The 27591-nt window shown below is 46.6% G+C and overlaps 5 protein-coding genes across 5 annotated transcripts; 3 read left to right on the top strand and 2 right to left on the bottom strand.

The window, feature by feature from the left end:
- The first annotated feature begins 9569 nt into the window (after positions 1–9569).
- LOC147018541 (histone H2B 3-like) lies at positions 9570–11763 on the top strand. The gene has a single exon (XM_085898310.1). The coding sequence runs from the start codon at positions 9629–9631 to the stop codon at positions 10007–10009; it is 381 nt and encodes a 126-aa protein (XP_085754436.1). The 5' UTR covers positions 9570–9628; the 3' UTR covers positions 10010–11763.
- A 4689-nt stretch (positions 11764–16452) lies between these two features.
- Positions 16453–18097, bottom strand: LOC147018542 (histone H2A-like). Its single transcript, XM_085898309.1, has one exon. It carries the CDS (start codon positions 18037–18039, stop codon positions 17659–17661), a length of 381 nt encoding a protein of 126 aa, XP_085754435.1. The 5' UTR covers positions 18040–18097; the 3' UTR covers positions 16453–17658.
- Positions 18098–18261: 164 nt separating this feature from the next.
- On the top strand, positions 18262–18799 carry LOC147018543 (histone H2B 3-like). Its single transcript, XM_085898311.1, has one exon. The coding sequence runs from the start codon at positions 18322–18324 to the stop codon at positions 18700–18702; it is 381 nt and encodes a 126-aa protein (XP_085754437.1). The 5' UTR covers positions 18262–18321; the 3' UTR covers positions 18703–18799.
- A 447-nt stretch (positions 18800–19246) lies between these two features.
- LOC147018544 (histone H2A) lies at positions 19247–20813 on the bottom strand. The gene has a single exon (XM_085898312.1). The coding sequence runs from the start codon at positions 20775–20777 to the stop codon at positions 20403–20405; it is 375 nt and encodes a 124-aa protein (XP_085754438.1). The 5' UTR covers positions 20778–20813; the 3' UTR covers positions 19247–20402.
- Positions 20814–20916: 103 nt separating this feature from the next.
- On the top strand, positions 20917–22177 carry LOC147018545 (histone H2B.3). Its single transcript, XM_085898313.1, has one exon. It carries the CDS (start codon positions 21640–21642, stop codon positions 21832–21834), a length of 195 nt encoding a protein of 64 aa, XP_085754439.1. The 5' UTR covers positions 20917–21639; the 3' UTR covers positions 21835–22177.
- Positions 22178–27591: the final 5414 nt, after the last annotated feature.

Consider the following 27591-nt stretch of genomic DNA (forward strand, 5'->3'; position numbering starts at 1 on the left):
ACGGAATTATCTGGAGCGACAGCCTACAATTCCAGAGGGTCTGGTGGGAGACGGCATTACTTCCCCCACCTAGCGGTCATTCTCGCCACCGACTCCCGGCCAGCAACAATATGAATCACCCACACCGAACTCCGCATCATGACTTGCCTTGCAAGAACCCCGAGGCCATGCCCTGACGACTGGCCGAGGGCAACGTCGTTCCCACACGCCTGCTCCGTGTGCGCCATGTGGCCCGGGCTGTGCCGCATGCCTCCGCCCGATCGCGGCTTCGCTGGCTACAACAGTCGCTCTTTTTCATTTTTGTGCCACAACAAATTTCCTTTGGTTGAAAAATCTGTTCAACAAGATGTTGTGTTCGGCTTTTCCTTGCCGTCACTTCCATTCAGAATCAAGCTCGGCTGAGGGTTCATTTATCAAAAAAGGTGTGCAGAATTGGAAGGAAATCTTTGAAAAATTGTTCAAACATCTCTTTCCCAGGTTCACGTGGCATGTATGGAAAATTGGCAATGCTTCAAACAATAGCGAAGAAATTCATCCACAGTTTGATGGAGTACTGCTCTCCACTCTGGGCTGGCTCCCCTGCTTCACATCTCGCTCAAATGTACTAATATATGCATTATACATTCTAGCCACTGACCAGGACGATAATCTCCAGAGCTTTTCAATGCACCGAGCCATCAGCGTTCATGCACATAGCTCGTCTCTCTGAACATCCAGAACGGACGGGCACCCCAACCCTGCATTCCCAGAATTTTAAGACGACGTCGGAAAAAACAGTCTGACCGTATGGATCCACAACGCACCACCGAGTTCAACATTTCATTACGAATTACTTTTCACAACCTAAATTAGCAGAGTTTCAACAACACTATGTTTTAACAATAACTAACTTTGAATAACAACATTAATTCTTCCAAACATCATTTGATGAGTCAATACATGCAGTAACATTTGGTTCGATCAAAGGTCATCAAATTGTCCTCCGATATCAAAATAACCGAATAACCATACATCGTGAATTTATGGCATTCACCAAGCCACAATCTCCCCTGTACAGATGCTGTCCTAGACAACACACTGCTAACTAAATTTACCATTTGAGTACTGAAAAGGTTAACTACTCCCTAAATCTTGAGGCTACTGTTTCTATCTGAAGTGATCATACACCAGGTATCCATCTCCTGCAGGGCAGTTCTCATGAGCCGTTAGCCGAGCATGGCACTCAGTTCAATACTAAATTTAGAGATTGTCTTTATCTCAAGTCCGGACACAGATCAAGGCTCCTTGAACAGGTTAGAGTGCTTCCCTGCGGTTGATCTTGATGACTTCCTGGTAGATGGTTCTGCTGCAGTGAGGTCCTCTTCCTGGTCGTCTGCTCCACTTCTGTACACATATTGATGCTCCTTGAACGGGTTGGAGTGCTTCTCTCTGCAGTTGATCTTGATGACTTCCTGGAAGATGGTTCTGCTGCAGTGAGGTCCTCTTCCTGGTCGTCTGCTCCACTTCTGTACACATATTGATGTTCCTTGAACGGGTTGGAGTGCTTCTCTGCAGTTGATCTTGATGACTTCCTGGAAGATGGTTCTGCTGCAGTGAGGTCCTCTTCCTGATTGTCAGCTCCACTTCTTTACACATATTGATGCTCCTTGAACGGGTTGGAGTGCTTCTTTGCAGTTAATCTTGATGACTTCCTGGAATATGGTTCTGCTGCAGTGAGGTCCTCTTCCTGATTGTCAGCTCCACTTCTGTACACATATTAATGCTCCTTGAATGAGTTGGAGTGCTTCTCTCTGCAGTTGATCTTGATGACTTTCTGGAAGATGGTTCTTCTGCAGTGAGGTCCTCTTCCTGATTGTCAGCTCCACTTCTTTACACATATTGATGCTCCTTGAACGGGTTGGAGTGCTTCTCTGCAGTTGATCTTGATGACTTCCTGGAAGATGGTTCTGCTGCAGTGAGGTCCTCTTCCTGATTGTCAGCTCCACTTCTGTACACATATTAATGCTCCTTGAATGAGTTGGAGTGCTTCCCTCTGCAGTTGATCTTGATGACTTCCTGGAAGATGGTTCTTCTGCAGTGAGGTCCTCTTCCTGATTGTCAGCTCCACTTCTTTACACATATTGATGCTCCTTGAACGGGTTGGAGTGCTTCTTTGCAGTTGATCTTGATGACTTCCTGGAAGATGGTTCTGCTGCAGTGAGGTCCTCTTCCTGATTGTCAGCTCCACTTATGTACACATATTGATGCTCCTTGAACGGGTTGGAGTGCTTCTCTGCAGTTGATCTTGATGATTTCCTGGAAGATGGTTCTGCTGCAGTGAGGTCCTCTTCCTGATTGTCAGCTCCACTTCTGTACACATATTAATGCTCCTTGAATGAGTTGGAGTGCTTCCCTCTGCAGTTGATCTTGATGACTTCCTGGAAGATGGTTCTTCTGCAGTGAGGTCCTCTTCCTGATTGTCAGCTCCACTTCTTTACACATATTGATGCTCCTTGAACGGGTTGGAGTGCTTCTTTGCAGTTGATCTTGATGACTTCCTGGAAGATGGTTCTGCTGCAGTGAGGTCCTCTTCCTGATTGTCAGCTCCACTTATGTACACATATTGATGCTCCTTGAACGGGTTGGAGTGCTTCTCTGCAGTTGATCTTGATGACTTCCTGGAAGATGGTTCTGCTGCAGTGAGGTCCTCTTCCTGATTGTCAGCTCCACTTCTTTACACATATTGATGCTCCTTGAACGGGTTGGAGTGCTTCTTTGCAGTTAATCTTGATGACTTCCTGGAATATGGTTCTGCTGCAGTGAGGTCCTCTTCCTGATTGTCAGCTCCACTTCTGTACACATATTAATGCTCCTTGAATGAGTTGGAGTGCTTCTCTCTGCAGTTGATCTTGATGACTTTCTGGAAGATGGTTCTTCTGCAGTGAGGTCCTCTTCCTGATTGTCAGCTCCACTTCTTTACACATATTGATGCTCCTTGAACGGGTTGGAGTGCTTCTCTGCAGTTGATCTTGATGACTTCCTGGAAGATGGTTCTGCTGCAGTGAGGTCCTCTTCCTGATTGTCAGCTCCACTTCTGTACACATATTAATGCTCCTTGAATGAGTTGGAGTGCTTCCCTCTGCAGTTGATCTTGATGACTTCCTGGAAGATGGTTCTTCTGCAGTGAGGTCCTCTTCCTGATTGTCAGCTCCACTTCTTTACACATATTGATGCTCCTTGAACGGGTTGGAGTGCTTCTTTGCAGTTGATCTTGATGACTTCCTGGAAGATGGTTCTGCTGCAGTGAGGTCCTCTTCCTGATTGTCAGCTCCACTTATGTACACATATTGATGCTCCTTGAACGGGTTGGAGTGCTTCTCTGCAGTTGATCTTGATGATTTCCTGGAAGATGGTTCTGCTGCAGTGAGGTCCTCTTCCTGATTGTCAGCTCCACTTCTGTACACATATTAATGCTCCTTGAATGAGTTGGAGTGCTTCCCTCTGCAGTTGATCTTGATGACTTCCTGGAAGATGGTTCTTCTGCAGTGAGGTCCTCTTCCTGATTGTCAGCTCCACTTCTTTACACATATTGATGCTCCTTGAACGGGTTGGAGTGCTTCTTTGCAGTTGATCTTGATGACTTCCTGGAAGATGGTTCTGCTGCAGTGAGGTCCTCTTCCTGATTGTCAGCTCCACTTATGTACACATATTGATGCTCCTTGAACGGGTTGGAGTGCTTCTCTGCAGTTGATCTTGATGACTTCCTGGAAGATGGTTCTGCTGCAGTGAAGTCCTCTTCCTGATCTGCTCCACTTCCATTGTCAGATTGTTCTATCTATTCAATGTCTGATTGCCTTTTGGTAGAATTTTCCTCAGGTGAATAACTGTGCCAAGTGTATTCTGTTGCATCTGCCGCCTATAATTCTCTGTCAGGTCTCATCTCTGTTGGTCTCATCTCTGTTGGTCTCATCTCTGTTGGTCTCATCTCTGTCGATCTCATCACATTGATGGACAGTATGTTTTTTACATTTTCTGAAGCCAAGGGAATATAATGGGCTCTTATTTCTGTTCTATTCAGACACTGTCTCTGTCCTGACATATCCTCACTACAATGTAGATTGCCTCTCCAGATTTCACTACTTCATATCCTTGATGTGCCCAAATATATTGAATCTTATGACAACCGTTGTATAGTACGTCCGATTCCACAGGAACACCCGTTGACCTATGCTAAGTGGAGCTTCCTTTGGCTTGCAGTCAGAGAATGTCTTCCTGCTGTTGGTCACTTTGTCAAGAAGCTTCCCTGCTTTTTCATTCGCATCGGACAAAATAGAGTGGTGATTAGTCAACCAGCTGTTGAAAGGTTTTGGTCAACCATCTTCATTGTCAGCATCCCAGTTCAACATTAGATCAACTGGCATCCTTGTGTCACGACCGTACATCAAGTAGAAAGGTGATTTTCCAGTGGAACTGTGAGGAGTTGCATTGTACACACACGATACTTCAGCTAAGTGTTCTAGCCAATGTCGTTGATTTTTGTCAGTGTGTAGATTTCTTAGCAGGTTGTATGAAGTACGATTAAACTTTTCACGCTGACCATTCCCTTGTGGCCTGTCGGGAGTCGTTCTGGACTTCTTGATTCTGTACATTATACAAAGTTCCTGAATCAGTTGAGATTCAAAATGATGGCCTTGATCAGAGTGTAGCCTTCGGGGAACACCATCTCGGAGAAATCACTCTTTCACCAGGACTCCAGCCGTTGTCAAAGTTGTCTGATCACATGTTGGCACCGCCCATGTGTACTTCACTTCACAAGTACCTACCACCCATGGAGGAGACTCCGGCACTGTCAGGACAAGGGAGTGAGGGGGGACGTGGTGGGAGAAGATACAAGGACAGAGCGCAGCAAATTCTCTCTTCCCACTTCCACTTCAGCCAGAACAGAAGTTTGAGCCTGTTCCCCAGCAAGGTTTTCCTGCCCTTAGCTAACAGATTTTAGCATCTTGCTTGCCTCACTTTCTCCTCACACCTTTCTCATTTTCACACATATTTACAGATTACATACTTCATTTTTCAGACCAAAACGCCTCTCCGTCTTCCCATGTCTTCAGTTCGCTTTCTCTAACATCTGTCTCAACACGACATGGTCTTGGCGTGTCGTTTTCAGCACCAAGGCCTCTCTGCCTCCTGAATGCCAAAGCCCTCACATTTGAGCAGAACAAGCTTTCCCGAAGCTATGCAGAACAGTGACACCAAACCACCGGGACTCTGCCACCGGCGGGTGGGGGGGGGGGGGGAACCAGGGAGCGCGAGGAACGAATCTGGCCACTGGACCATGATCATGGCAACCTCAGCCGAGGTTGCCAAAGGTTCACTGGGGCCAGTGCCGGATTAAGCCTCGATTGGCCCTAAGGCACATTTTGAAATCTTAGAGAATGGCCTGAAAATTTTAAATTAGATCTCAGGCTCATGGAAATAGACTCCAGACAAAATATGAACTGATTCAAGAACAAAATATTTAATACAAAAAAAAGACAAATATTTAATGTGAATAGAATTTTTGGCCCGAATTTTTGGCTGGCCCTTAGGCACATGCCTTGTCTGTCTAATGGTTAATCCAGCACTGACTGGGGTGCATCTCCAGACCCCATCCTGTCTCTTTCAACTTCTTATTTCTTCACCCCCTCTTCCCCAAACTCTCTGTGCCTTTCTTCGGGTACATTGGATCCAGTAGTATATATCTGTGTCAGGTGATTGTTGTCAGTTTCCCAGGGCGCAATGATCTCGTAATGGTAAGGGCTAATGTATATGTGTTTACAGGTGTTTCAACTGATTGCAATGCTGCGCCCGATTTTCGCCACCATTTTATTATTAACGATTTCTCCCGCCATTTATTTGTATTTGAATTTATTTTTAAAAGATGTCGTGATGACATTCCATAAAAGGATTATGCTCTTGTGGTGTGGTGTCATTCCTCACTTGTAATTGCTATCTTGTCATTCCTTCCTACCTTGTTTGGTTGTTTTGGGGGGGGATTCCATACCTTCATGTTTTTTTTTTGTTTTCTTTTTTTAATGTTTTTTTCTGACTTGCTTAACTCTGTTTTTCCCAATCTGGATTCCAATGATGTCACCATCCAGTAAATTATTTTAAGGGGCATTTGCATGAGGAACCACTCCACCCCATCCCCCTTAACGATATATGTCATACAAGTCCCTTCCCGATTTCCCTTAACATCCCGTCCCTTCTGTCTTAACTCAACACTCTGCTGCCCTGTTGTCCTTCATTTTTGGAGTCATCTTTTTATTTTTTATGCCAACATGGCAGAATTTTTATTTATTCTCTCTGCTTTCTCTGTTTCTTCCTTTCTCTTTTATCCCCATACTCTTATATCCTTATACATGTATCTTATTTACAATGAGATTATGATAGTATTTTAAAATGGTAATACATGTTGTGAGTCAACGTTTATAATGGAAGGTGAATGGTGGTGATGTACGTGGTGGTATTTTGGAAATGTAAGACTGAAGGGAGGGAAGCCTGCCAAGATTGTGAGAAGAAGGAATGTGCACGAGAGAGGAGTGATATGGATGTAATCTCGATTATGTGAATAAACTGGAAAGACTGAAAGTTTTGCTCGTATTGTGCACATTTCTTGGCATTAAGGTTAAGGTGTGTGTGTGTGTGTGTGTGTGTGTGTGTGTGTGTGTGTGTGTGTGTGTGTGTGTGTGTGTGTGTGTGTTGTGGGGCTAGATCTATGACCATAAGTCTGAATACGAATACAAACGAAAGATGGATCAATGCCATATATTTTACCTTTCTACCCATCCCTCCCCCCCCCCCCCGAAAGTTTATTTCAATTTTTTTTATAAAATTGAAAAAAAATAAACAGTACTAAGGTGACAAGTGAACACTGTCCCAGGAATTTGGATGTTACAGTTTGAACCGAATTGTTTGTTACTTACGAAATCTAAAGATGTAATCTAAAGATTTCGTAAGTATATTGATGACTTCCGTCCTCTGTTTGTGTGTTTGTGTGTTTGTAGGCACGATAACTCGAGAACGGAAGAAGCTACCAATGTCAAATTACACCACGTGATTCAGGAGGGTGGTGGCTAGTGCTGATTAGATTTTGGTCAAAATCGGTCAAAGGTCAAGGTCACAGTGAGGTCAAACATCCAAAACATTCGATTTTTGATGGTTTGGTACAGATAACTCGAGAACGGAAGAAGCTACCAATGTCAAATTACACCACGTGATTCAGGAGGGTGATGGCTAGTGCTGATTAGATTTTGGTCGAAATCGGTCAAAGGTCAAGGTCACAGTGAGGTCAAACATCCAAAAAATGATAACTCGAGAACGGAAGAAGCTACCAATGTCAAATTACACCACGTGATTCAGGAGGGTGGTGGCTAGCGCTGATTAGATTTTGGTCAAAATCGGTCAAAGATCAAGGTCACAGTGAGGTCAAACATCCAAAACATTCGATTTTTGATGGTTTGGTACAGAATCATTGTAGAAACTTCTGGTTTGAGTCGTGACCTTCTCTAGAGACAGCTTTTATTAGACAAGGTCAGAAGTCAAGTTGCCGATTTCATAAGTACCAGTCTATGACTGCTTGTTTTCTTGTTTGTCTGGGTGATATCTCAGCCATCCTTTAAGTTAGGAAGCTGAAATTTGGGGACAAAAGCGACGATGTTCTTTGGCAAAAAAGGTAGTTTTTTGTTTTTTTTTGCTTTATCAATTAATTGATTTATTAATTACTTATTTATTTTCTTTCTCATCTGGGCAATAGTCATATATCAGGCACCTTTTGAGCTTGGAAGCTGATATTTGGGCATGACGGTGAACAAGTGATTTGGCTATTAAGGGTATTTTTGATTTATTCATGAATCAATGAATCGATGAATTATTATTCATGTTTTGATTAATTAATTTTCAAAAAGTTACAGATTTGGATGAAACCGTGGTAATTTTGGTATGCTATCAGCCAATTGATTGAGAAATTAATAATTTTACGATTATTATTTATTTATTTTATTTTTGCAATTAATAAATTATTGCACACCACTCCTTCCCAATTCTGTCTCCATGTGCTGTATAGTGGCATGGCCAGGCGCCAAGGCACCCTGGTGATGTCGCTTGCTGGAGGATATGTTATTTATTTTTTTAGCTTGGGGGTAGTGAACTTTGAATGTACTTTTTATGGGTAGAGATGAGAGAAGTACAATATAGTTACAGTAAGGGAGACATGGTTAAAGGAGGAGAGTAACTGGAGGACAGGATTGCAAGGCTACAATGTGTAGCGGTGTGACAGGAAGCATAAAATAGGGGGAGGAGCAGCAATCTGGGTAAAAGACAGCATTGCATTAAGAGAAAGGGGCAACACTTATATAAGGAGGATTCTGTATGAGTGGAGATTAGAGATTGTAAAAACAATAGGATACTGGTAGGATGCTTTTATTGGACTCCTTGTGTGAGGGAAGAGGAGGGAGGAGGAGCACATGAAGAATTCAAAAGGGTATGTGGTAAGCAGGTAAGGGAAGAGTATTGATTGTGTGGGATTTTAACTTGCTAGGGATAGATTGGGTCCAGGAACAGGGAAAGAGCAGAGCAGATGAGGATTTCCTAGATTTAGTCCAAGATTGTTTTTTAACCCAGTTTGTGGATAAGCCCACGAGGGGGAGTGCAGTGTTTGACCTCCTTTTTGAGTAACGAACCCAATATGGTGGAGGAGCTAGAGGTCAGGGAGCATTGAGGATAAAGTGACCATAACATTGTGTGTGTGTGTGTGTGTGTGTGTGTGTGTGTGTGTGTGTGTGTGTGTGTGTGTGTGTTTGTGTTTGTGTTTGTGTTTGTGTGTGTGTGTGTGTGTGTGTGTGTGTGTGTGTGTGTGTGTGTGTGTGTGTGTGTGTGTGTGTGTGTGTGTGTGTGTGTGTGTGTGTGTGTGTGTGCGCAAAGATTCTGTTAAGGGTTCGAGTTCAGGAGAGTTGGGTAAGGCTATTAGATTTAAGGAAGGCAAACGTTGAGGGTATGAGGAGAGAGTTGGGTGATGTGAACTGGGAGACTCTAACAAGAGGACAATCAGCATCAGAGAATAAGAATAAGAAAAATAAAAAATAAAAAATATTTTCTTTTGATATTCTTTTCCCCTTTTCACTAAAAAGGAAAAGAAAACGCTCGATTTCAGTATTCAGCGAGTCAGCACGTCAGCCCCGTCGTGGTCATGAAGCGCCGTGAAGTCACTCACGAAATGGCGGATGTTCTGCCCAAATGCAGTCACCCTATTGTTTGGTTTTACGGATGAGTGCTTCATCTTGCCCCGCTTTGGTGTATTTGTTTTCCACCACACTTACCACGTACCGCACACAATTTGTACACAGTAATTGAGATCGAAGACATCTTCCTGAATATCGTGCCCAATGTTTGCGAATCGAGTTCATTTTGGAGTGGAAGTCGGATCAGGAATCGTTCACGCCCACTTTTCAACCATCCAATGGCTGCGTGTCAGGTTCTGTGGCCCCGCCTCCAAACCCTCTGTGATCCACAAATTTGCATATGAACCCCTTTATAAGACGGACTCGATTCAGTGTTCTCACAGTTTCTGTGCAGATTCACCTTTTGGTTGTCGGTTCGATCGACGCTCATCATGCCCGCGGATCCTCCCAAGCAAGTGGCGGCGAAGAAAGGTTCGAAGAAAGCCGTTTCTAAGGCGACTCGAAAGGGTCCCGGCAAGCGGCGTTCTCGCAGAAAGGAGAGCTACGCCATTTACATCTACAAGGTTCTGAAGCAAGTTCACCCCGACACGGGTGTTTCGTCCAAAGCGATGAGCATCATGAATTCGTTCGTCAATGACATCTTCGAGCGCATCGCGTCCGAGGCGTCTCGTCTGGCGCATTACAACAAGCGCTCGACCATCACGTCGCGGGAGATCCAGACGGCGGTTCGTCTGCTCCTTCCCGGGGAGTTGGCCAAGCACGCCGTGTCCGAAGGCACGAAGGCCGTGACCAAGTACACGAGCTCCAAGTGAGCTCGGACTCGCACCCCGCGCTCCTCGGGTTCATCCACAAACGGCTCTTTTCAGAGCCACTCAAATGGTTCTTTAACAGAGTACAACCTTTGATGTTCGGGTGTGGTGTGTAAAGGTGGTTAATAAGTTGTTGGGTTAGTGGATCGAAGGTAAACGTGTTTGGAAGGTCGATGGTTCGAATTATACCGAACTGGAATCGGAGCGCGGAGTTTCACTCACGGACCTCGTTGCTTCCTCCTGGGTTGAACGACCTCGTGAGGGAACATATTTATTTATTTATTTCTTGTGCTGTGGAATTCATAAAACATATAATTGTGTCTTATGAACGAGTTGGTGGCTCTGAAAGCCGTTTTTGTTGTCGCTGCTGAGGAAAACCACCACCCGAATGTTTAACCACCGAAACCGTAGAGTCCGGCCCTGGCGTTTCAAGGCGTACACCACGTCCATGGCGGTGACGGTCTTCCGCTTGGCATGCTCGGTGTAGGTGACGGCGTCGCGGATAACATTCTCCAGGAACACCTTGAGAACTCCGCGGGTTTCCTCGTACATGAGACCCGAGATGCGCTTCACCCTCCACGACGGGCAAGACGACGGATAGCCGGCTTCGTGATTCCCTCCCTTTGCGATAACAGCTTCACTCCTTTCCGAGATAGTTTCCTCCTTCACCACAAGCACACTTGGTGCCAAGGTTTGAGTTCAAAACAAAATAAACCAAACGATGAATATTCGTGTGTCCACATGTTCACCTTGGTGGCACCGAGGCTTTGTATTGGTACATAGCTCGACATGATTGCCCTTTGCACTTTGACTTCGTTATTTGGTGATGGGCGTCGCCTGTGGGTGGGACGGGGTGAATGGTCTGCTCAGAGTGGAGGAGGAGCGGCAACGAAGCTCTCCTCCCTTCGCGCATGCGCACTTCAACATTTCCTCAATGCACATTCACTTTGCACTCACTGAAGGAAACGGAGAATTGTCAAAGGAGGTTGGAAATTAAAATGTATTCAATTTCAATCGAAGCACACCTTGAACTCACTGGAGTCAGGACAGGTACCGGAGGATTGGAGAGTAACAAATGTAACACCATTATTTAAGAAAGGATCCAGAGAAGAATTAGGCAACTATAGACCTGTTAGTTTGACATCAGTAAGTTATGGGGAAGGTGTTGGAGACATTAATTAAGGACCAGATGAGGAACCATTTAAATAAATACAAACTAATTAAAGGTAGTCAGCATTGGTTCACTAAAGGTAGTTACTGTTGAAACAAATCTTTTCGAGTTCTGTTAAGCAGTGTTTGGTTGGGTGGATGAGGGAAAGGCAGTGGACATAGTATTGTTGTGGGGCTGGGTGTCGGCGGCGAGCTCAACCGCTAGGTGGAGCAGTAGAGTCGGCTCTACCGAACATCTGGAATCTAGATTGTGCTTCTCGGAGAACTCCAAGAGGCATGGGTCCCTTACAGGACCGTGGTAGCCAATGAGGTAGGGTCCACTTGTCGAACTCCAATTTGCCGAAGTACTCACGCCGTCCAACTACCGGGAAAACCATACCCTCGGCCGACTCTGTCCGATCCGAGTCGTGGGTAACGGCTCAGATCCAGCGTAGCCAAGCAGAGTTACCAGAGCCGCACCAGTCCAAATGCACAATTCGCCACTTACCAATTTCCCAGCACGCACCGTGCTAAGACAATGAAAGAAACACAGAAACGAGCCGATACATTCAACAAAATGGATATTTATTTACAATGGGGGGGGGGGGGGAGGGAACACACAAGAGCAGAGTTATCACGACTACAGCAGGGCAAATAATGTACAAGGAACACAGGCACTTAACAGTTTCGACAACAGGTCGAAGGACGGCAACCTTGCTCGCATCACCCCGATTGGACGAAAACCGCCGCGAGGTTCCACCTTGAACTCCGCCCACCGCAGACATTATGGCGTCAGGATGGAACAAAGGTGTTGTTGTAGTTGTAAGTAAGGGATGTAAAAAATCCTAACTATCAAAATAACTCTGCAGCGCACGAACATTTAATTCCCATTAGAGTAGGGATGGGACCCTAACTAGAAACACATACTTAACGATATAACTGACCAATAAGACCTGGCTGTTGTGTGTTCATGGCTTCCAGATTCGCAACACTACCCCCTCCCTTTTTACAGACTCATCCCGAGTAGTCAAATTTGCGTGTGACCAGCATGTGTAAGTTCTCCCCAAGTACATTATTCCTGCAGATCCTTGAGTGCGACATTTTTTCATACATGTCCCAAAATAAATAACCTAGTACGCTGCGTAACTAAACTAACAGACTCACTCGAACAACTTAACTACATTGCCGGCACTAACACAAACAACAGGTGGGTTAAACTTATTTACAATCTTAACTAATATTTACACTAACCATGGCCCAGGACCTGCCATCTGTGGGGAAAAGGCACAACAATGTTAACAGTTTGTGTGTGTGGGGAGTGCACAGCAGCTGAAGGTCAGTCGTCCTCATGGCCTGCTCAAAAGGTCCCCCTTGAGTTGTTCAATGAACCTTCTTCTCTTTTTCTTTCCATACCCCCAGCTGCTGAAGGCAACTCAACCTAACACGGCAGGCCACGCACCATCCCACAGGCCATTTGAAGTGGCCTTTATGCAAGAAGAGGTGGCCAGGCTGCTCAATGCAGTCTCTGGCTCAGTGAATGGAATGACAACGATGCACGGGCTGCGCAATGCAGTCCTGTGGTGAGGCTGCCTGCAGGGCAGTCCTTGCAAACACACTGAAGGAGATGGTCCTGGCGCACATGGTGATGGTGACACAGGGGCAATGCAAATAGGGCGAGCAGGCATGGGATTATGGCAAAGGCAGGCAACGAGGCATGGCAAGGCAAAGCAATGCGGACCAGCAACTGTAGCACAACAGGCCGGCATCTGAAGCTAGCCGGCCTCTGGTCTCGTTCCGTGAAGTTTGTGGAGGGAGTGCGGTGGTGCCGGCCGCTCTGGCAACGGGCTCGAGCCTAACCTATGGTCCCCCTCCCAACCTATCATCTTTGCCTGTCTTTGTCCATACCCACTCCCTTTGTTTGCGACAAGAATACAACAAAATTTAGCCCCTTTTTATTATTTTTTTAATTTTTTAATTTTTTATAATTTCGTCTCCCTCACCCCTTTTCTGTCGTTGTCCGGCTAATCTATCCTGTCAATCAACTCCCAACCCCTACGTTCCTATTTTGGAGGGGAATAGGGAAGAGGCTAGCATCCTGTCTCGAGGCCCAACAAAACCTCAGAATGGCCTCCCACATAATTCAGCCATCTTACCAAGGTGGGTCCAGCGGCCCACAGAGTGAACGGATGGATGGTGCGAAGGGGTACATTTCCTAACTTTAAACTAGCCCGGGGATTTTCAATACGCCTGTCACTTTAAACTATTGGTTCTAAAAACCATGATTCTCGTCGCCTGTGTTGGTGTGCATTACCAATTTGGGCCTTGCCCTCAAATTTTCACTTGTGCCCTTGCACAATTTCATGGCTAGGCAGCGTGGCTCACTTGGCAGGGATTCCCATCTGTCGGACTCCATGGCATACCCGGGCCCTGAAGTTGTCTCCGAGCCTACTTGCTCCCTATGAACGTGGGGGGTTGCCCTTCCCGGCATTGTCCCCCTCCGATGCCCACATGGCATTTTGGCGCTTCGGGTCCCGTTCCGTGGGTCACCCGTGCCCACTATACTATCCCAGTCCCTTGGACCCTTGGCAGACTCTGGCCGACTAGTCCGGTGCCCGGGGTGCCCTCCACTCGACACTCACATTTCAACAGCCACGCTCCCAGCCGGTCCATGGACTCTTGCACCCTCCAAATGGGTTTCGTGCCTTCTTCCCACACCAACAACAACAAAACGACCTCCTTTTGGTAAATTTAGCTAACCCACTAATTACACTGACCCTGGGGTCACTTGGGTGGGATGCACTCCTCCCCCCACTTATTCATTCGCACCATGCATTCCACATTCGCTCCATTCACACTCTTGGGCCCACTGTCCCACATTCACTCATTGTATTCCTTTCGTTTCTTTCTCTTTTATTTTTCAATTCACGCTCTATGTTCCCCTAACTATCTCGTGCTCCCTCGTTGTCCCTTATTTTAATGCAGGTTCCTTTTAACTCAACGTAGCTAATCTACATCCCCACGACACATTCCATGTCTGTCCGTGTCTCCCGAAATCCATTTCTCATTCTAAATCGAAACTACTTTCCCACTAACTAGTCCACGGGCCCCATGGAGGACGGCTCATGCCCCCATGAGGCCGGTCTAACTAATGCTAAACCCATCCCGCTAACAAGTGCTCTTATGCCCAAGCGAGGATGCTTGCCACATCCTGGGTGGGCCGTGTACTTTGAGCGAGGCTTTTTTTTCTTTTTTTATCACTGCCAAGGCGGTGGTCTACGGCACACTCGCTCGTCCCTTCCATTTGGCGATAATCAAAGCCTTGTCGTCGCCCTGTCGAGCACCCGCTTTCGAGGGATTCCAAACACGGGACAACGTGCGCCGTTCGCCCGTAACTCGCGCTGCGAGGTCCGTGCCGATGACGTCACTCGCACACCAAACCGGCGCGGTTTCCCGTGCAGGCCAGCCCGAGCTTATCGCCCCGGAAACCCGCTCCGCGCGTTCCGTGAACAGAACATGCGGCATGCAGCACGTGGAGCTTCGCACATGCGCTCGCATGTGGACCCCTGTTTGCCGAATTCAAACAACACTCGCCGCCATTTTAGCCATCCACGAGGCCTTGTTGAATTCCATACGGAGCGTTTCCACGCCAGATTCCCTACACGAAGACGCGCACGCAAGGGCCGCTCGTTAAATGCGAAACAGGCACCTCTCTGGCACTTGGAGAGGGTGACCGAGCCTGGCCCTTGCGAACAAATTTTCCCATCAACACTACTCGTACCAGGTGTCACACATGAATGGTGCGGAGGAGAGTCCATCGAACCTAACCATTCACTTTTAGCTCGAGACAATGCAACAAACCCTGCTATGGCTTGAATGATCCTAATGACCCATTTTTCCCGACCTGGCACACTGCTCCATTCTATTAAACCTGGGCAAGGCCCTTATTTGTCTTTTTCCATTTGGTGGTGCCAGGCATAACTCGCTGGCTGGGGAGTGTGACTTCTACTAGGCCTCTTTGCCTGCTTCCAATCAGGAGTGGAGGACACCCAGCGACGTCGGGGTTCACTTGAGCGTGCTTCTGGCACTCCTAACTAAGGGATAGCTCTCTCTCGCCCCCATACTGTGCCCTCCTAGCACCCACACTGTGCTCTCATAGCACCCATACTGTGCTCTCAGAGCACCTACACTGTGCTCTCCTGGCACTGAACCTACCGTGCTCTCCTGGCACTGAACCTACCGTGCTCTCCTGGCACTGAACCTACCGTGCTGTCCTGGCACCTCTGACAGCCTTCACCTGCCAGGAACCCCCCAAAGCCCTGCTGCCCTATTTCCCGATTCACCAACTTCCAATACCATGTCACACTCCCAGCCAGTATCCCCATACCTTGGCCTGCACCTACCCCTCGCAGTTCGCCTGCACAATGGAACAGCAGCTATAATCCATGTAAAATCCTCCAAGTCCCCCTAACCTACACTAACTTGGTGAGAAGACTCCTACCGACAGGGAACGTTGTTCACACTCACTCTCCTCATTCGCACAATCACGTCATTCACCCAAACACTTTAGTCATTCATCTCACAGTGCCACACACACCCAGTCCACAACATCCAACACCTTTCACTTTTATGAGAAAACAAAAACACACCAGTCCCTCGGATACCACTTGGTCATCAAATTTAACTGGTACACTTTTTAATCAAACCCCAATCAATTTTTCACCACGTCCGTCGTCCTCCTCCAAACTGCCTCAATCGCCCATTTCCAACAATTTAAAGAAGACATCAAAATTTCTTCACCAGCCCCATGGAACCTCTGCATGGTTCCAACCAGGCATTTCAATCCTTCCTCAAACAAGCCACTCTTTGTCATCCACTTGTTTCAGGTGTGTTTAACGCTCTGCCTGTGATGTCTCCACCGCTTGTTTTTCAATAATCACCCAAATCCACTCGTGCCACTCTTATCCCTTCTGTCAGTCTCAATTTGCAATCACTTTCGGTACAATTTTCAATCAAAATTTCTTAAATCCCAATATGGCCTGCTTCTTTGGCTCATTGGAAGGAGAGTCAGGGAACGACTCCCTCATTACCCATTACATGACCCCGCCGCCTTTCCGCCACGGCTCAAAGGGGTCACGTCTCAATTGGGGTTGGGGGGTCACGTCTCAACTCCCGATAAGCATCTGCTCTTTGTCTCTTTCCTGGCATTTTAATTGATTTTGTTTTGAGATTAATTCATTTATTTACCTCAGCAAATAAAAAGATCTTGTTATTTATTTATTTTATTATTAATAAATTATTTGTCGATTTCCAACCTGTCCGTGTTTGTCCTTTCCTTGCATTGGTCTTGCATTGTTCGAACTGAGAGACTGGGAAGTAATTACCACGGATTCGACCGAAAAATCGTCGGCACGCACCGGCGGTTAAAACGCTCGGCCGCCCTCATTAAAATCGAATCAGATAATATTGGTGCTTTGCCGAGGGCGTGCTCCCCGCTCAGGTAACCACATGACCTCTAGTTAAACGTAATAATTAGACGATGAACACTGGAACTCGTGGTTGACTGGGTGGTGTTCGTGGTTCCAAAAACAACCCACCGTACCACGTTTAAAATGTGAGCGGTGGACCCAGGTCCGGCTCGACCGAGGACAACCAGGGATTAATCCCCCTGAGTGACAAACTGGTGTCTCGGTACCTGTGGCCGCAACAATATTATTGCAATGCTTTTGGGTGGACAATATTGAATTTTTTCCCCATCAAAGACCAGAACTTGTAAATTCTTTGGTGTTCCAACTCTTTAGTAGCCAACATATAGTTAACCATGTGAAAAAGATTGTTAGGCAATCCGAACACTCTCTCAACAACTCTGTAGGTATACTTATCACAATTGCTTGTGCTGTAATTTTCGCAAGGTGTACATTTCGATAAGTTAGCACAGGTGGTAACCTTTTTTTTTTTCTACAAACTATTATTTCACCCTTGAGAGTCTGACTATGTTGTGAGATGAGCAGTACATTTGCCGTTAAAGCGATGTATCGGCTGTTTGTACTGTGTTTGGTTTTTCAAGAAGTCACATGACTCCTTCGCCGATCTTATCGATCATGGAAAGAATTACATATATTTTTTTGCCTCTGATACCGTATTTGATGATCAGAGCTCTCACCAATGATATGGGTAACCGTCACAATTAACTTTGGGAGGTCAGAGGAGTAACATGACAAACAAATCCCACCCATCACTTCGCTGAATACGGAGAAGGTGGGAACACAGCCTTCCTGAAATAAATACACTCCTCCGTTTCAAAGAACCGGTTATTCCTCAACATTTTCAAATTTCACTCCAGATTTCGCTACTTACTGATTCTACAAGATCATGTCAAGACACAGCGCTGAGTTTAGTGTATAACGCGAATTGTGTATCGTTGATGCCGATTTCGGGAAGGTTTGAGTGGCTCTGAAAAGAGCCGTTGTTGGAGAGCCGGAAGGCCTTGTGTGAGGCGAAGCCGTTTACTTGCCCTGAGTTTTCTTGGGGAGTAGCACGGCTTGGATGTTCGGCAGGACACCACCTTGCGCGATCGTCACGCCGCCCAACAGTTTGTTCAATTCCTCATCGTTGCGGATGGCGAGCTGCAAATGGCGCGGGATGATGCGCGTTTTCTTGTTATCTCGGGCCGCGTTGCCAGCGAGCTCCAGGATCTCCGCGGACAAGTACTCGAGCACGGCGGCCAGATAGACCGGAGCGCCGGCACCGATACGCTCGGCGTAGTTTCCTTTGCGGAGATGTCTGTGGACACGACCCACGGGAAACTGCAGTCCAGCACGGGAAGAGCGAGACTTCGCCTTGGCACGAGTCTTCCCTCCGCCGCCGCCTTTACCACGTCCTGACATGACTTGAACACAACAGCGTATCTCTGAAAAACCTGATTGAATGTTGTACCAATGGTTGCGAATTGTATTCTTTTGAAGGGGAATTCGGATCAGGAATCGTTCACGCCCACTTTTCAAACATCCAATGGCTGCGCGTCAGGTTCTGTGGCCCCGCCTCAAAACCCTCTGTGATCCACAAATTTGCATATGAACCCTTTATAAAAGGGACTCGCTGCCAAGTGTATCCACTGTTTTACCAACTGATTCAGCTTTTGGTTTTTGGTGTTTCGATTTTTACTCAAAATGCCTACAGAACCTTCCAAGCAAGTTGCGGCGAAGAAAGGTTCAAAGAAAGCCGCTTCCAAGGCAACGCGAAGAGCTCCAGGTAAACGGCGTTCCCGCAGAAAGGAGAGCTACGCCATTTACATCTACAAGGTTCTGAAGCAAGTTCACCCCGACACGGGTGTTTCGTCCAAAGCGATGAGCATCATGAATTCGTTCGTCAATGACATCTTCGAGCGCATCGCGTCCGAGGCGTCTCGTCTGGCGCATTACAACAAGCGCTCGACCATCACGTCGCGGGAGATCCAGACGGCGGTTCGTCTGCTCCTTCCCGGGGAGTTGGCCAAGCACGCCGTGTCCGAAGGCACGAAGGCCGTGACCAAGTACACGAGCTCCAAGTGAGCTCGGACTCGCACCCCGCGCTCCTCGGGTTCATCCACCCACAAACGGCTCTTTTCAGAGCCACTCAGATGGTTCTTTAACAGAGTGCAACCTTTGATCTTCGTGTCCCTCTTTGGGTGCGTTTGTGATGTGTAAGGTGGTCAATTAGTTAGGTTAGTTGAACGATAGTAAACGACAATGGTCGTGATTGTTCATCCGTTTTAAAGCTGATTTGATGTGTTTTCCAATCATCGATCTATAATTCCAGCAATCTGTGTGTGTGTGTGTGTGTGTGACCACTGTTTCTCGACAACCACTGGTCCAGTCTAATTGAAACTTGCCAGATATATTGCTGGGGACCTGAGTTTGTGCCTTTTCAAGGTTTGATATTAATCGGACAAGTGATTTCCAAGTTATGGCCATTTATTTACCAAACCAATGACAGGACATGTTGCTGCGTAGGCGTGGCCGATGGGGAAGAGAGGTTACAACATATGGACTGCCAGATAGTGACGACTTACTGTATTCTTTCTTTCTCGATAAATTATAGAGATAAACATGCACGTACGGGCACGTACTAGTCTTTATAAAAAAAATATTACAATAACAAGGAAATCTTACACAGGTTGAGGCCATTCAGCCCATGCCTGCACGAACACACCACACCAACCAATGTACACAAGATCCAAGGAAGAAAATGGAGAGAAAAAAAGTTTTTAATGAATTAAATAAATATTTTGGCGGGGGGGGGTTTCCTCTCGGGGAGGAGGCATAGGCTTGGTTAAAAACATCCATCAACCACACAACCCCCCCCTTGCCAAGACCCACGTCAAATATATACAAATTGCTTTCCATTGACTTCTCTACTGAATATCTTAAACAGACTTTGTGGTATCATGTGCAGTGTTTGGAAGGTCGGTGGTTTGAATCCCGGCCGACTTGCAGCAAGTACCACTTTGACAATTCCATTGCCATTTTAAAAGCCACTCACAATTTAAAATGGTACTTGGTGTATTACCCTAGTGTGCACAACACTTCCATGAGGATGATGTTTTGCTTGTTATTGGAATGCTCTGTGAGTTGGAGGGTCGGATTTCGTACCGTTGGAAGGTGCCTGGTGGGGGAAGGGCAAGGTGCCTGGTGGGGGAAGGGCAAGGTGCCTGGTGGGGGAAGGGCAAGGTGCCTGGTGGGGGAAGGGCAAGGTGACTGCTGGGCGAAAGCTTTTCGTACCTTTCACTTCGACCTCCATTCGCGCATGTGCACCAAGTCCTTTTGCTCTTCACTTGATCTCACGTTTGCTTCCCTCCACACAAGGAAAGGAGCTGCAGGAGGACGTTCAGTGCATCATGGCTGCGCCACTCAACACCAGATCAAAATAAAAATGCCAATTGTTTTTGTTTCCTTTTAGGGGAGGGACCATGTTCGAAGACTGTCTTGGATTAAAAACACACTAAACACCCCTTGATGAGATCCCCACCAACAGCGCTCCGTACACATGCACACAATCACCCATGAACACTCAAACTACCTAAATTCCTGATAACATCCCTATACCCCTCCATAACTTCCAGGTCGCTGCCGAATTCCAATTTAAACTTATCTACTGTTTCTGCTGCAACTCGAGGATCATGTATCACTGATGCTGATTTCCGAAAGGTTTGAGTGGCTCTGAAAAGAGCCGTTGTTGGAGAGCCGGAAGGCCTTGTGCGAGGCGAAGCCGTTTACTTGCCCTGAGTTTTCTTGGGGAGCAGCACGGCTTGGATGTTCGGCAGGACACCACCTTGCGCGATCGTCACGCCGCCCAACAGTTTGTTCAACTCCTCATCGTTGCGGATGGCGAGCTGCAAATGGCGCGGGATGATGCGCTTTTTCTTGTTATCTCGGGCCGCGTTGCCAGCGAGCTCCAGGATCTCCGCGCACAAGTACTCAAGCACAGCGGCCAGATAGATTGGAGCACCGGAACCGATGTGCTTGGCGTAGTTGCCTTTGCGGAGAAGCTTGTGTAAACGACTCACAGGAAACTGCAGTCCAGCACGAGAAGAACGAGACTTTGCCTTTCCACGAACCTTTCCACCACCTTTACCACGTCCCGACATGATTAAAGCAAGTACAAGGCCCACAGGAAACTTTCGTTGAACGGAGTGCAATGACTGCAGTTGCGAATTGGGGTTCTTTTAAAGGGAAATTCGGATCAGGAATCGTTCACGCCCACTTTTCGTCCATCCAATGGCTGAGCGTTAAGTTCTGTGGCCCCGCCTCCAAACCCTCTGTGATCCACAAATTTGCATATGAACCCTTTTTGCAAGACGGACTCGGCCTTGTTTGCTTTTTACCTCACTGCACGGATTTCTCTGAAAACGGCTTTCCCCATGCTAAGTTTCTTTCACCTCCATTGAAATTAAACATAAAAAATTAAACAAAATTCAATTCTCTCTTCCCTCCCTGGTCGGTGGCAGCACTGACATTGATGGGGGAGTCAGTGGGAACAGGAAGTTCGACGGCATGGCGGACGCACAAGTGTTGTTGCAGTATCGAAGAGCGGTTGGTTGCTTGTGTTTCGGCGCGTGAAAAAAGAAACCCACAAAGCCAAACAATTGCTCAAGTGCGGAGAGCTTTGGAAAACCTCCTCCACCAAAGCAGATGTTGTGAAAGTGGGGAAAACGGGCTTTCGAAACGGCAACCGTGAAGGACGGGAAGCGCAGTGGAAGAGCAGGGACAAGAAGAAAAAGGTGCGCTGCTGTGTTGGCGTCCGTTGGACAGGTCGTCGGGAAGCTCAACAAGGAAGAGAGCTAGTGAAGTTGGCAACCACCGAGCAAACTCTCGTGAACAAAAAAAAAGATCTTCCGTTGAAATCATGGCTTCCTGCACAATAACACCACCTGTTTGTTGAAAGACTTGAATAAGGAATGTGTTTTACTGGGTTGGGGTAACAACACTTTATGGCCAGATTCAGATTTCATGAATTCGTTCGTCCATGACATCTTCGAGCGCATCGCGTCCGAGGCGTCTCGTCTGGCGCATTACAACAAGCGCTCGACCATCACGTCGCGGGAGATCCAGACGGCGGTTCGTCTGCTCCTTCCCGGGGAGTTGGCCAAGCACGCCGTGTCCGAAGGCACGAAGGCCGTGACCAAGTACACGAGCTCCAAGTGAGCTCGGACTCGCACCCCACCCACAAACGGCTCTTTTCAGAGCCACTCAGATGGTTCTTTAACAGAGTGCAACCTTTGATCTTCGGGTGTGTTTGTGATGTGTAAAGGTGGTTGATGAGTTCGGTTAGTTGAACACTAGTAGTAAACACAAGTGCAACACATTGTGAAGAATGTCTGTTCTGAGTTTGGAAGGTTGGTGGTTCGAATCCCAGCCGAGTCACACCAAACTGTTTCTAAATGCCACTTGTTGCTTCCTTGCACAGAGAGAGCTCAACGGGAGAGAGGGGGAGAGAGAGACAGCTCAGAGGGAGAGCTCGAGAGACCGAGAGAGAGACTTTTGAATCTTTTTATTACAAAACAATATAAACGTATATATACTAGCATATACCCGTGCTCTGCACGGAGTTGAATGGGTGGCAAAAGGTGGATGAGGCATAATAGTTGATGTTATGGGAAGCTGGGGAGGGTGTCATTAGGGATGTGATGCACTATGGTTACCTGTCCTTGGTTTTCTGAAGGACCTCCCTGTGGATGACATTTTGAGTGAGTGTCTTGTTGCTGAATAGTCCTTGTGAGGAATTATTGTCCACTTTGATAGATATATAGGAGTAACCTCTTGCACGTGAAAATGCAACATATAGTTTGCCATGGGAAAACACGGGGGCTGGGAGGTATATTCCGAGTTTGTCAAATGTTTGGCCCTGGGATTTGTCTATGGTCATCGAGTATGCGAGTCTGACTGTAAATTGCATCCTCTGCAGTGTGAATGGAAGGTTGGCGTCTGATGGGGCAAGTTTAACTCGCGGGATGAGGACTGTTTGCGTGACGTGGCTTCCTGTGAGGATTTTGGCATCTAGTACGTGCTCATGGAGGTGTCTCATGTATAGTCTTGTGCCATTGCACAGTCATTTGGTAATGTCTAGGTTGCGTAAGAGCATGATTAGTGCTCCTGGTTTTGAAATGAGGCGATGCGCTGGCATGCCGGTTAGGGTGATAGAGTGAAGGAATTCCATGGGGTCGTTGTTGGCTTCATTTTCATCATGTGAGATGGCCTTGTCTGCACTCGTGTAGGTTTTTGGCAGACCTGGGAGATTTTTTTATGACTTTGCCATTCAGCGTCAATGTTGTCTCATTGAGTGGTGTCAGAATCACAGTGTTGGACAGTGCGTGAGGATTGGTTACATTGGTGAACACAGCATCTTCTATGTTGTCTTGTTCGGTGACGATGTTACACTGGGGTGGGATTTCGATGGCTGATGGTGGTGCATTGGTCAGCTGACTGTGGAATTCGCCGTTGCCTAATTGTAGGAGCCATTGTGCGTAGTGTTGTTGATTTTCATGAGTCCTCATATTTTTTGTCAGCTTCACAATCTTAAAATGTGGCCATAGTGCGGAACGTTTGAGGCAGTTTTCAATAATGACAGTTTGTGATTGTTTTAGGACAACAGGTAACACTTGGCGAAAGTCTCCTCCCATGAGGAATACTTTTCCTCCGAATGGGGCATTTATGCCAGTGATGTCTTGTAACATTCTGTCGATTGCTTGGAGAGCATTTGCTGGGACCATGGAGGCTTCATCAACAATGAAGAGAGAGACTGATCGGAGGTAATGGGCATGCTTTGATACTGGAGAAATGTTGCAGGTGCTGGTATCTTGGACTGGCACAGGAAGTTTGAAAAGATTGTGGACAGTTCTTCCTCCAGAGAGAAGTGTGGCGGCAATTCCTGTCCATGCAGATGATGCAACTTGGATGGATTTACTCCGGCAACAGGTGATGAGTGTGTTATACACTGTTTTTTGCCACTCCCGGCTGTACCATCTAAGAAGTAACATCGACTTGATGGTGTATGATGTTGAGAAAGTGAATCCAGATCTTTTAGCACTTGGTCAACTAAGGTGCGTTGGTCTTCGTTGAGGCGCATTAACTGGGTTTGGACTTTTTCAGCTTCTGCTGCAATATCGATGTCTTCTGAGGGGAGATGTTCAATATGAAGTGGGTTAACATCTGGGAGTCCTAATGCTGATAAACTTGTACCATTTTGTTGCAGAGACCTGTTGATGTCTTGAAGGGCTAATTGTGTCACTGTGTGGGTGGAATATTGGCGATGGGTGTAATCTTCAATCATGGCATTCTGGTGTTTTTCCCAAAGGTGCTGGGGGTAGGTTGGGTCACAATATATACAAATGGTGGTGAAAAGGGATCACAGCTGTTGCGGCATTTGGAGGAGAGTTGCATCAGAGAGAGCTTTATCCCATTCGGTGTCGTCAATCAGGAGGTGTCTACGTATACATGCTTCTTTGAATGTGTCAGAGACTTGGCCGTCAACTGTTCGCAGGTCTTCAAATGAGGTTGGGCCAGGCACGTGGAGCAGGAGGAGACGGAGACAGTGGCGTTCTATGTCTTTGGGGCTGATGGAATACATGCGGCCTATAGTGGTTTCAGCACCTCGTTGTCTTGGTTGCCATTCTTGTGTGGATTTGTTGAAGACGTAGTGGTTTGGCAATTGATGATAGCAGAGGTCAGTGGGTTGCTGTATGTTGAGTTTGAAGAATGCTGTTAGCATTGCATCCTTCTTGGTGGAGGCTTCTGCTGCAGCAATGTGGTTTCCTGGGGGTGAAGTAAACTGGTTGCTGGCTGGGTAGATGGAGGGCGAGCCTGATGATGGCATGAGATTGGTGGTGCATTTTGTATTCAGCCATTCTCCAATAAGCTTCTGGTGTGCTGATGTATCTGGCATCAATAAAGGTGGAAACTTCGTCTTGATGGAGCTGATTAGTTTCTGTGACCTGGATGTTGGCACAGTCGTGGCCTTTGCAAACATACTTAAATAAGTATTTTACACTCTTGATTGTAGTGCAGGCCTCGAGGTTGATATGGGCTTGGTATTTCTGGGATAAGTAAGTGTTGTACGGTACAATCCATCGGTTGTCTACTTGGTGCCGGCCGATGGTGATTTTGCAACCGTTATCTGACCTCTTATACAGTGGGTAGCCATCAGTTGCCAGTGCAGTTGTTTTCCGGAACTCCTTAGGATAGTCCTTTGTGCATTTGTCGTCTAGTATACATGGTGCGTGTTTATTAAGGAGTCCATATGAACCGTGAACCATGGTTGTCTTGATGACTTGGAACAACTCGTGATGTTGTGTTGGATCTGGTATTTCTGCTGATATAATGCTATTGATGTCAGCTGGCTCTCTTAATTTGCTATTGTCTGCCAAAATGATGAGTCGATGACAATGTGGGAGAACACGTTTTTGGAACTTGATCACATAGATATGTGTGACCGGTTTGCCGAGTACATGTTTTTTTCTTATGCCCATCATGATTTCATGTAGGTGCTGTTGAAACACTCTGGCAACAATGTCTGGTCGATCTTGCGCTTGTTGGCCAGGGAGGAGGGCTTTTTGCACATCTTGGCATTTGGGATTGCATGTAAAAGTGAGGAATAAGTCTGTTTTCCGAATTTAGCAACAATGGCCATGGCATCCTGGTAGTTTTGTGGCATAGCATGTGGTGAACCCTGAAAGGAAGACGGGAGTACAACAATTTTGCCAGGTGGGAGATTTCGCGTTTCAGTCTGAGTGTTTATGTGGTCCATGAGTCCTTGATAAAGTTCAACACGTAGGTCATTCTGTTTTGTTCGTATATACTGCAATCTGCCAGCTTCGACACGAATACATGCGTCAACAACATACTGTTGGAAAAGCTTTCCACCATAGAAAATTGGGGAGAACAATTCTCGAACTGACAGGCGATGGGGTAAGTACTGCAGGCAAGTAATGTTGTGTCTTTTTTCTGACCTGTGCTGTTCATCATGTTGCATGTTGTGCTGCCAACCTAATTCTCCAAATGGGTAGAAGATGGGGTAAACCATGGGGTCAATGTTCGACGACAGGTAACAAATATGCTGGGGTGGTTCACCTTTGGGATGCACAACAATATCTCTGTTATGTGTAGGTGTGCCATCTGGTGATGAAAAGACAACTGCTATCTCATCTTGCCTTGGATCATTATATTTCCGCTGGTCACCACCTCTCAAGATGTGCATTGTTACAACAGTTTGTGGTGTTCCATTCTGATCAGCTATGCGGCGTTGTTCAGCTTTGACTTGTTGCATTTGTTTGTAGACTGCTGCATACGGGTTGGTTCGTTGTAGGACATTTTGAAGGAGTGACATGACATCTGGAAGACATTGTTGATTGGTAGGTTGTTGCATCCTGTCCTGTAGAGCTTGGCTTGCTTCTAAAATGTACAGTTGACTATAGCATGGTGTGGTGCCTTGAGGAGGGTGAAGTGAGCCAGACCTGTGGTACACTTGGCCATGAAGTCTGAATGCATATGGGCCACGGCCTGGTGGGGACACAATGTTGGCGCCAAATGATGCGAATGCCATGGAACTATTATAGCTGCGGATGTTGGCTCTAAAGTTTTGAGCTTGTGGTGTATCTGTTGTGAAAGGGTCTTTGAGTTCAGTTTGGTATTGTGCCAATGGTGGCAATTTAACTTTGCCTTTGTGGCAACAATTGTGGTTTTCCTTTTGAAACAGAAGCGCATTATAGAATGAACATTTCGTTGTCAATGTTCCAATGGAGAATGGATCGACCTGCAGTGGGAATCGTCGGGCAAGGAACTGCACCATGTGTGCTGCAGCATGTCCTGTGCTGGAATTTGGTTGAACATTTTGATGGGGGACTTGTCCTGATGTATCCTGATTAATTCCAGGCTATAAGGCAACAAAAGGTAAAAGGTTTGAAAGGGGGTGTAGACTTTCTATCGGCACCATCTACAGAATGTGGGAAATAGCTTGTAGAAAATACATAATGTAGAATATGAAAATGACACATTTTGGATTTTTAACTTCACAATCACAATGCAGACCTATCAACACGGACTTTAGACAGTTAAACTATGAAATAACTAGCTTTAACCACAGTATGTGTGGATCTCTTTGGGACTCCTCAAAACCATAACCATAATGCATGATTATGCACATATTACACGTGATAATACAGTACATATTAAATGTGACACATACAGGACATAGTGTTGCGGTTTTGGAAGACCCCAGTGAGTTACATCCAACACATGAAGAAACCCTGGAGTTTCAAAATCTCTGTAGTATTTTTGTGGAGTTAGATTACCTCCCCTTGTATCAGTGAAAGGAAAAGATGCATTGTGAATGGAGTTAGAACTATCCCCTTTGGCATTTGTGCTCTTCTTAATTCTTCAACTCCACTCGAAATTCATTCTCATACTCCATCCTAACCATCATTATCAAACCACATTCTCAAACCACATTCTCAAGACACTTGCCGAACGTAACTGCATTTCTCCAGTGCTTCGATCATCGAAGCGGCACCTCCAGTGATTCAATCGTCTAATTCCAGCGCTTCGATCGCTTCAAGGTTCCAAAAAACTAGGTGGGCATTCGCGCGGGCATTGGACGCATTGCACAACCATTCCGCCTGCTCATCACAATTCAAGGACGAATCGCAAAAGCTGGATTGCAGTGCACCAGCCAGTGTGGGAGATGCCGAAAAGCAGAGGTGATTGGTAATGGGGCGAAGCCGATAACATCTCCGGCAGAGCAGTTCATAAGGAGAAGTTTTGGAGAATTTTTTGTGGTGGAGCTCGGGTGAGTTCTGAGAGAGAGAGAGAGAGAGAGAGAGAGAGAGAGAGAGAGAGAGAGAGAGAGAGAGAGAGAGAGAGAGAGAGAGAGAGAGAGAGAGAGAGAGAGAGAGAGAGAGAGACACAGAC

Source organism: Eptatretus burgeri, chromosome 10, assembly GCF_056783735.1.
Source record: "Eptatretus burgeri isolate ZD-2024b chromosome 10, Ebu_testis_v1, whole genome shotgun sequence".
Lineage (NCBI taxonomy): Eukaryota > Metazoa > Chordata > Myxini > Myxiniformes > Myxinidae > Eptatretus > Eptatretus burgeri.

What these genes read in the sequence shown, in the direction of transcription:
- LOC147018541 (XM_085898310.1), top strand. Translation starts at nt 9,629, where the DNA reads ATGCCCGCGGATCCTCCCAAGCAAGTGGCGGCGAAGAAAGGTTCGAAG.
- LOC147018542 (XM_085898309.1), bottom strand. Translation starts at nt 18,039, where the DNA reads ATGTCAGGACGTGGTAAAGGCGGCGGCGGAGGGAAGACTCGTGCCAAG.
- LOC147018543 (XM_085898311.1), top strand. Translation starts at nt 18,322, where the DNA reads ATGCCTACAGAACCTTCCAAGCAAGTTGCGGCGAAGAAAGGTTCAAAG.
- LOC147018544 (XM_085898312.1), bottom strand. Translation starts at nt 20,777, where the DNA reads ATGTCGGGACGTGGTAAAGGTGGTGGAAAGGTTCGTGGAAAGGCAAAG.
- LOC147018545 (XM_085898313.1), top strand. Translation starts at nt 21,640, where the DNA reads ATGAATTCGTTCGTCCATGACATCTTCGAGCGCATCGCGTCCGAGGCG.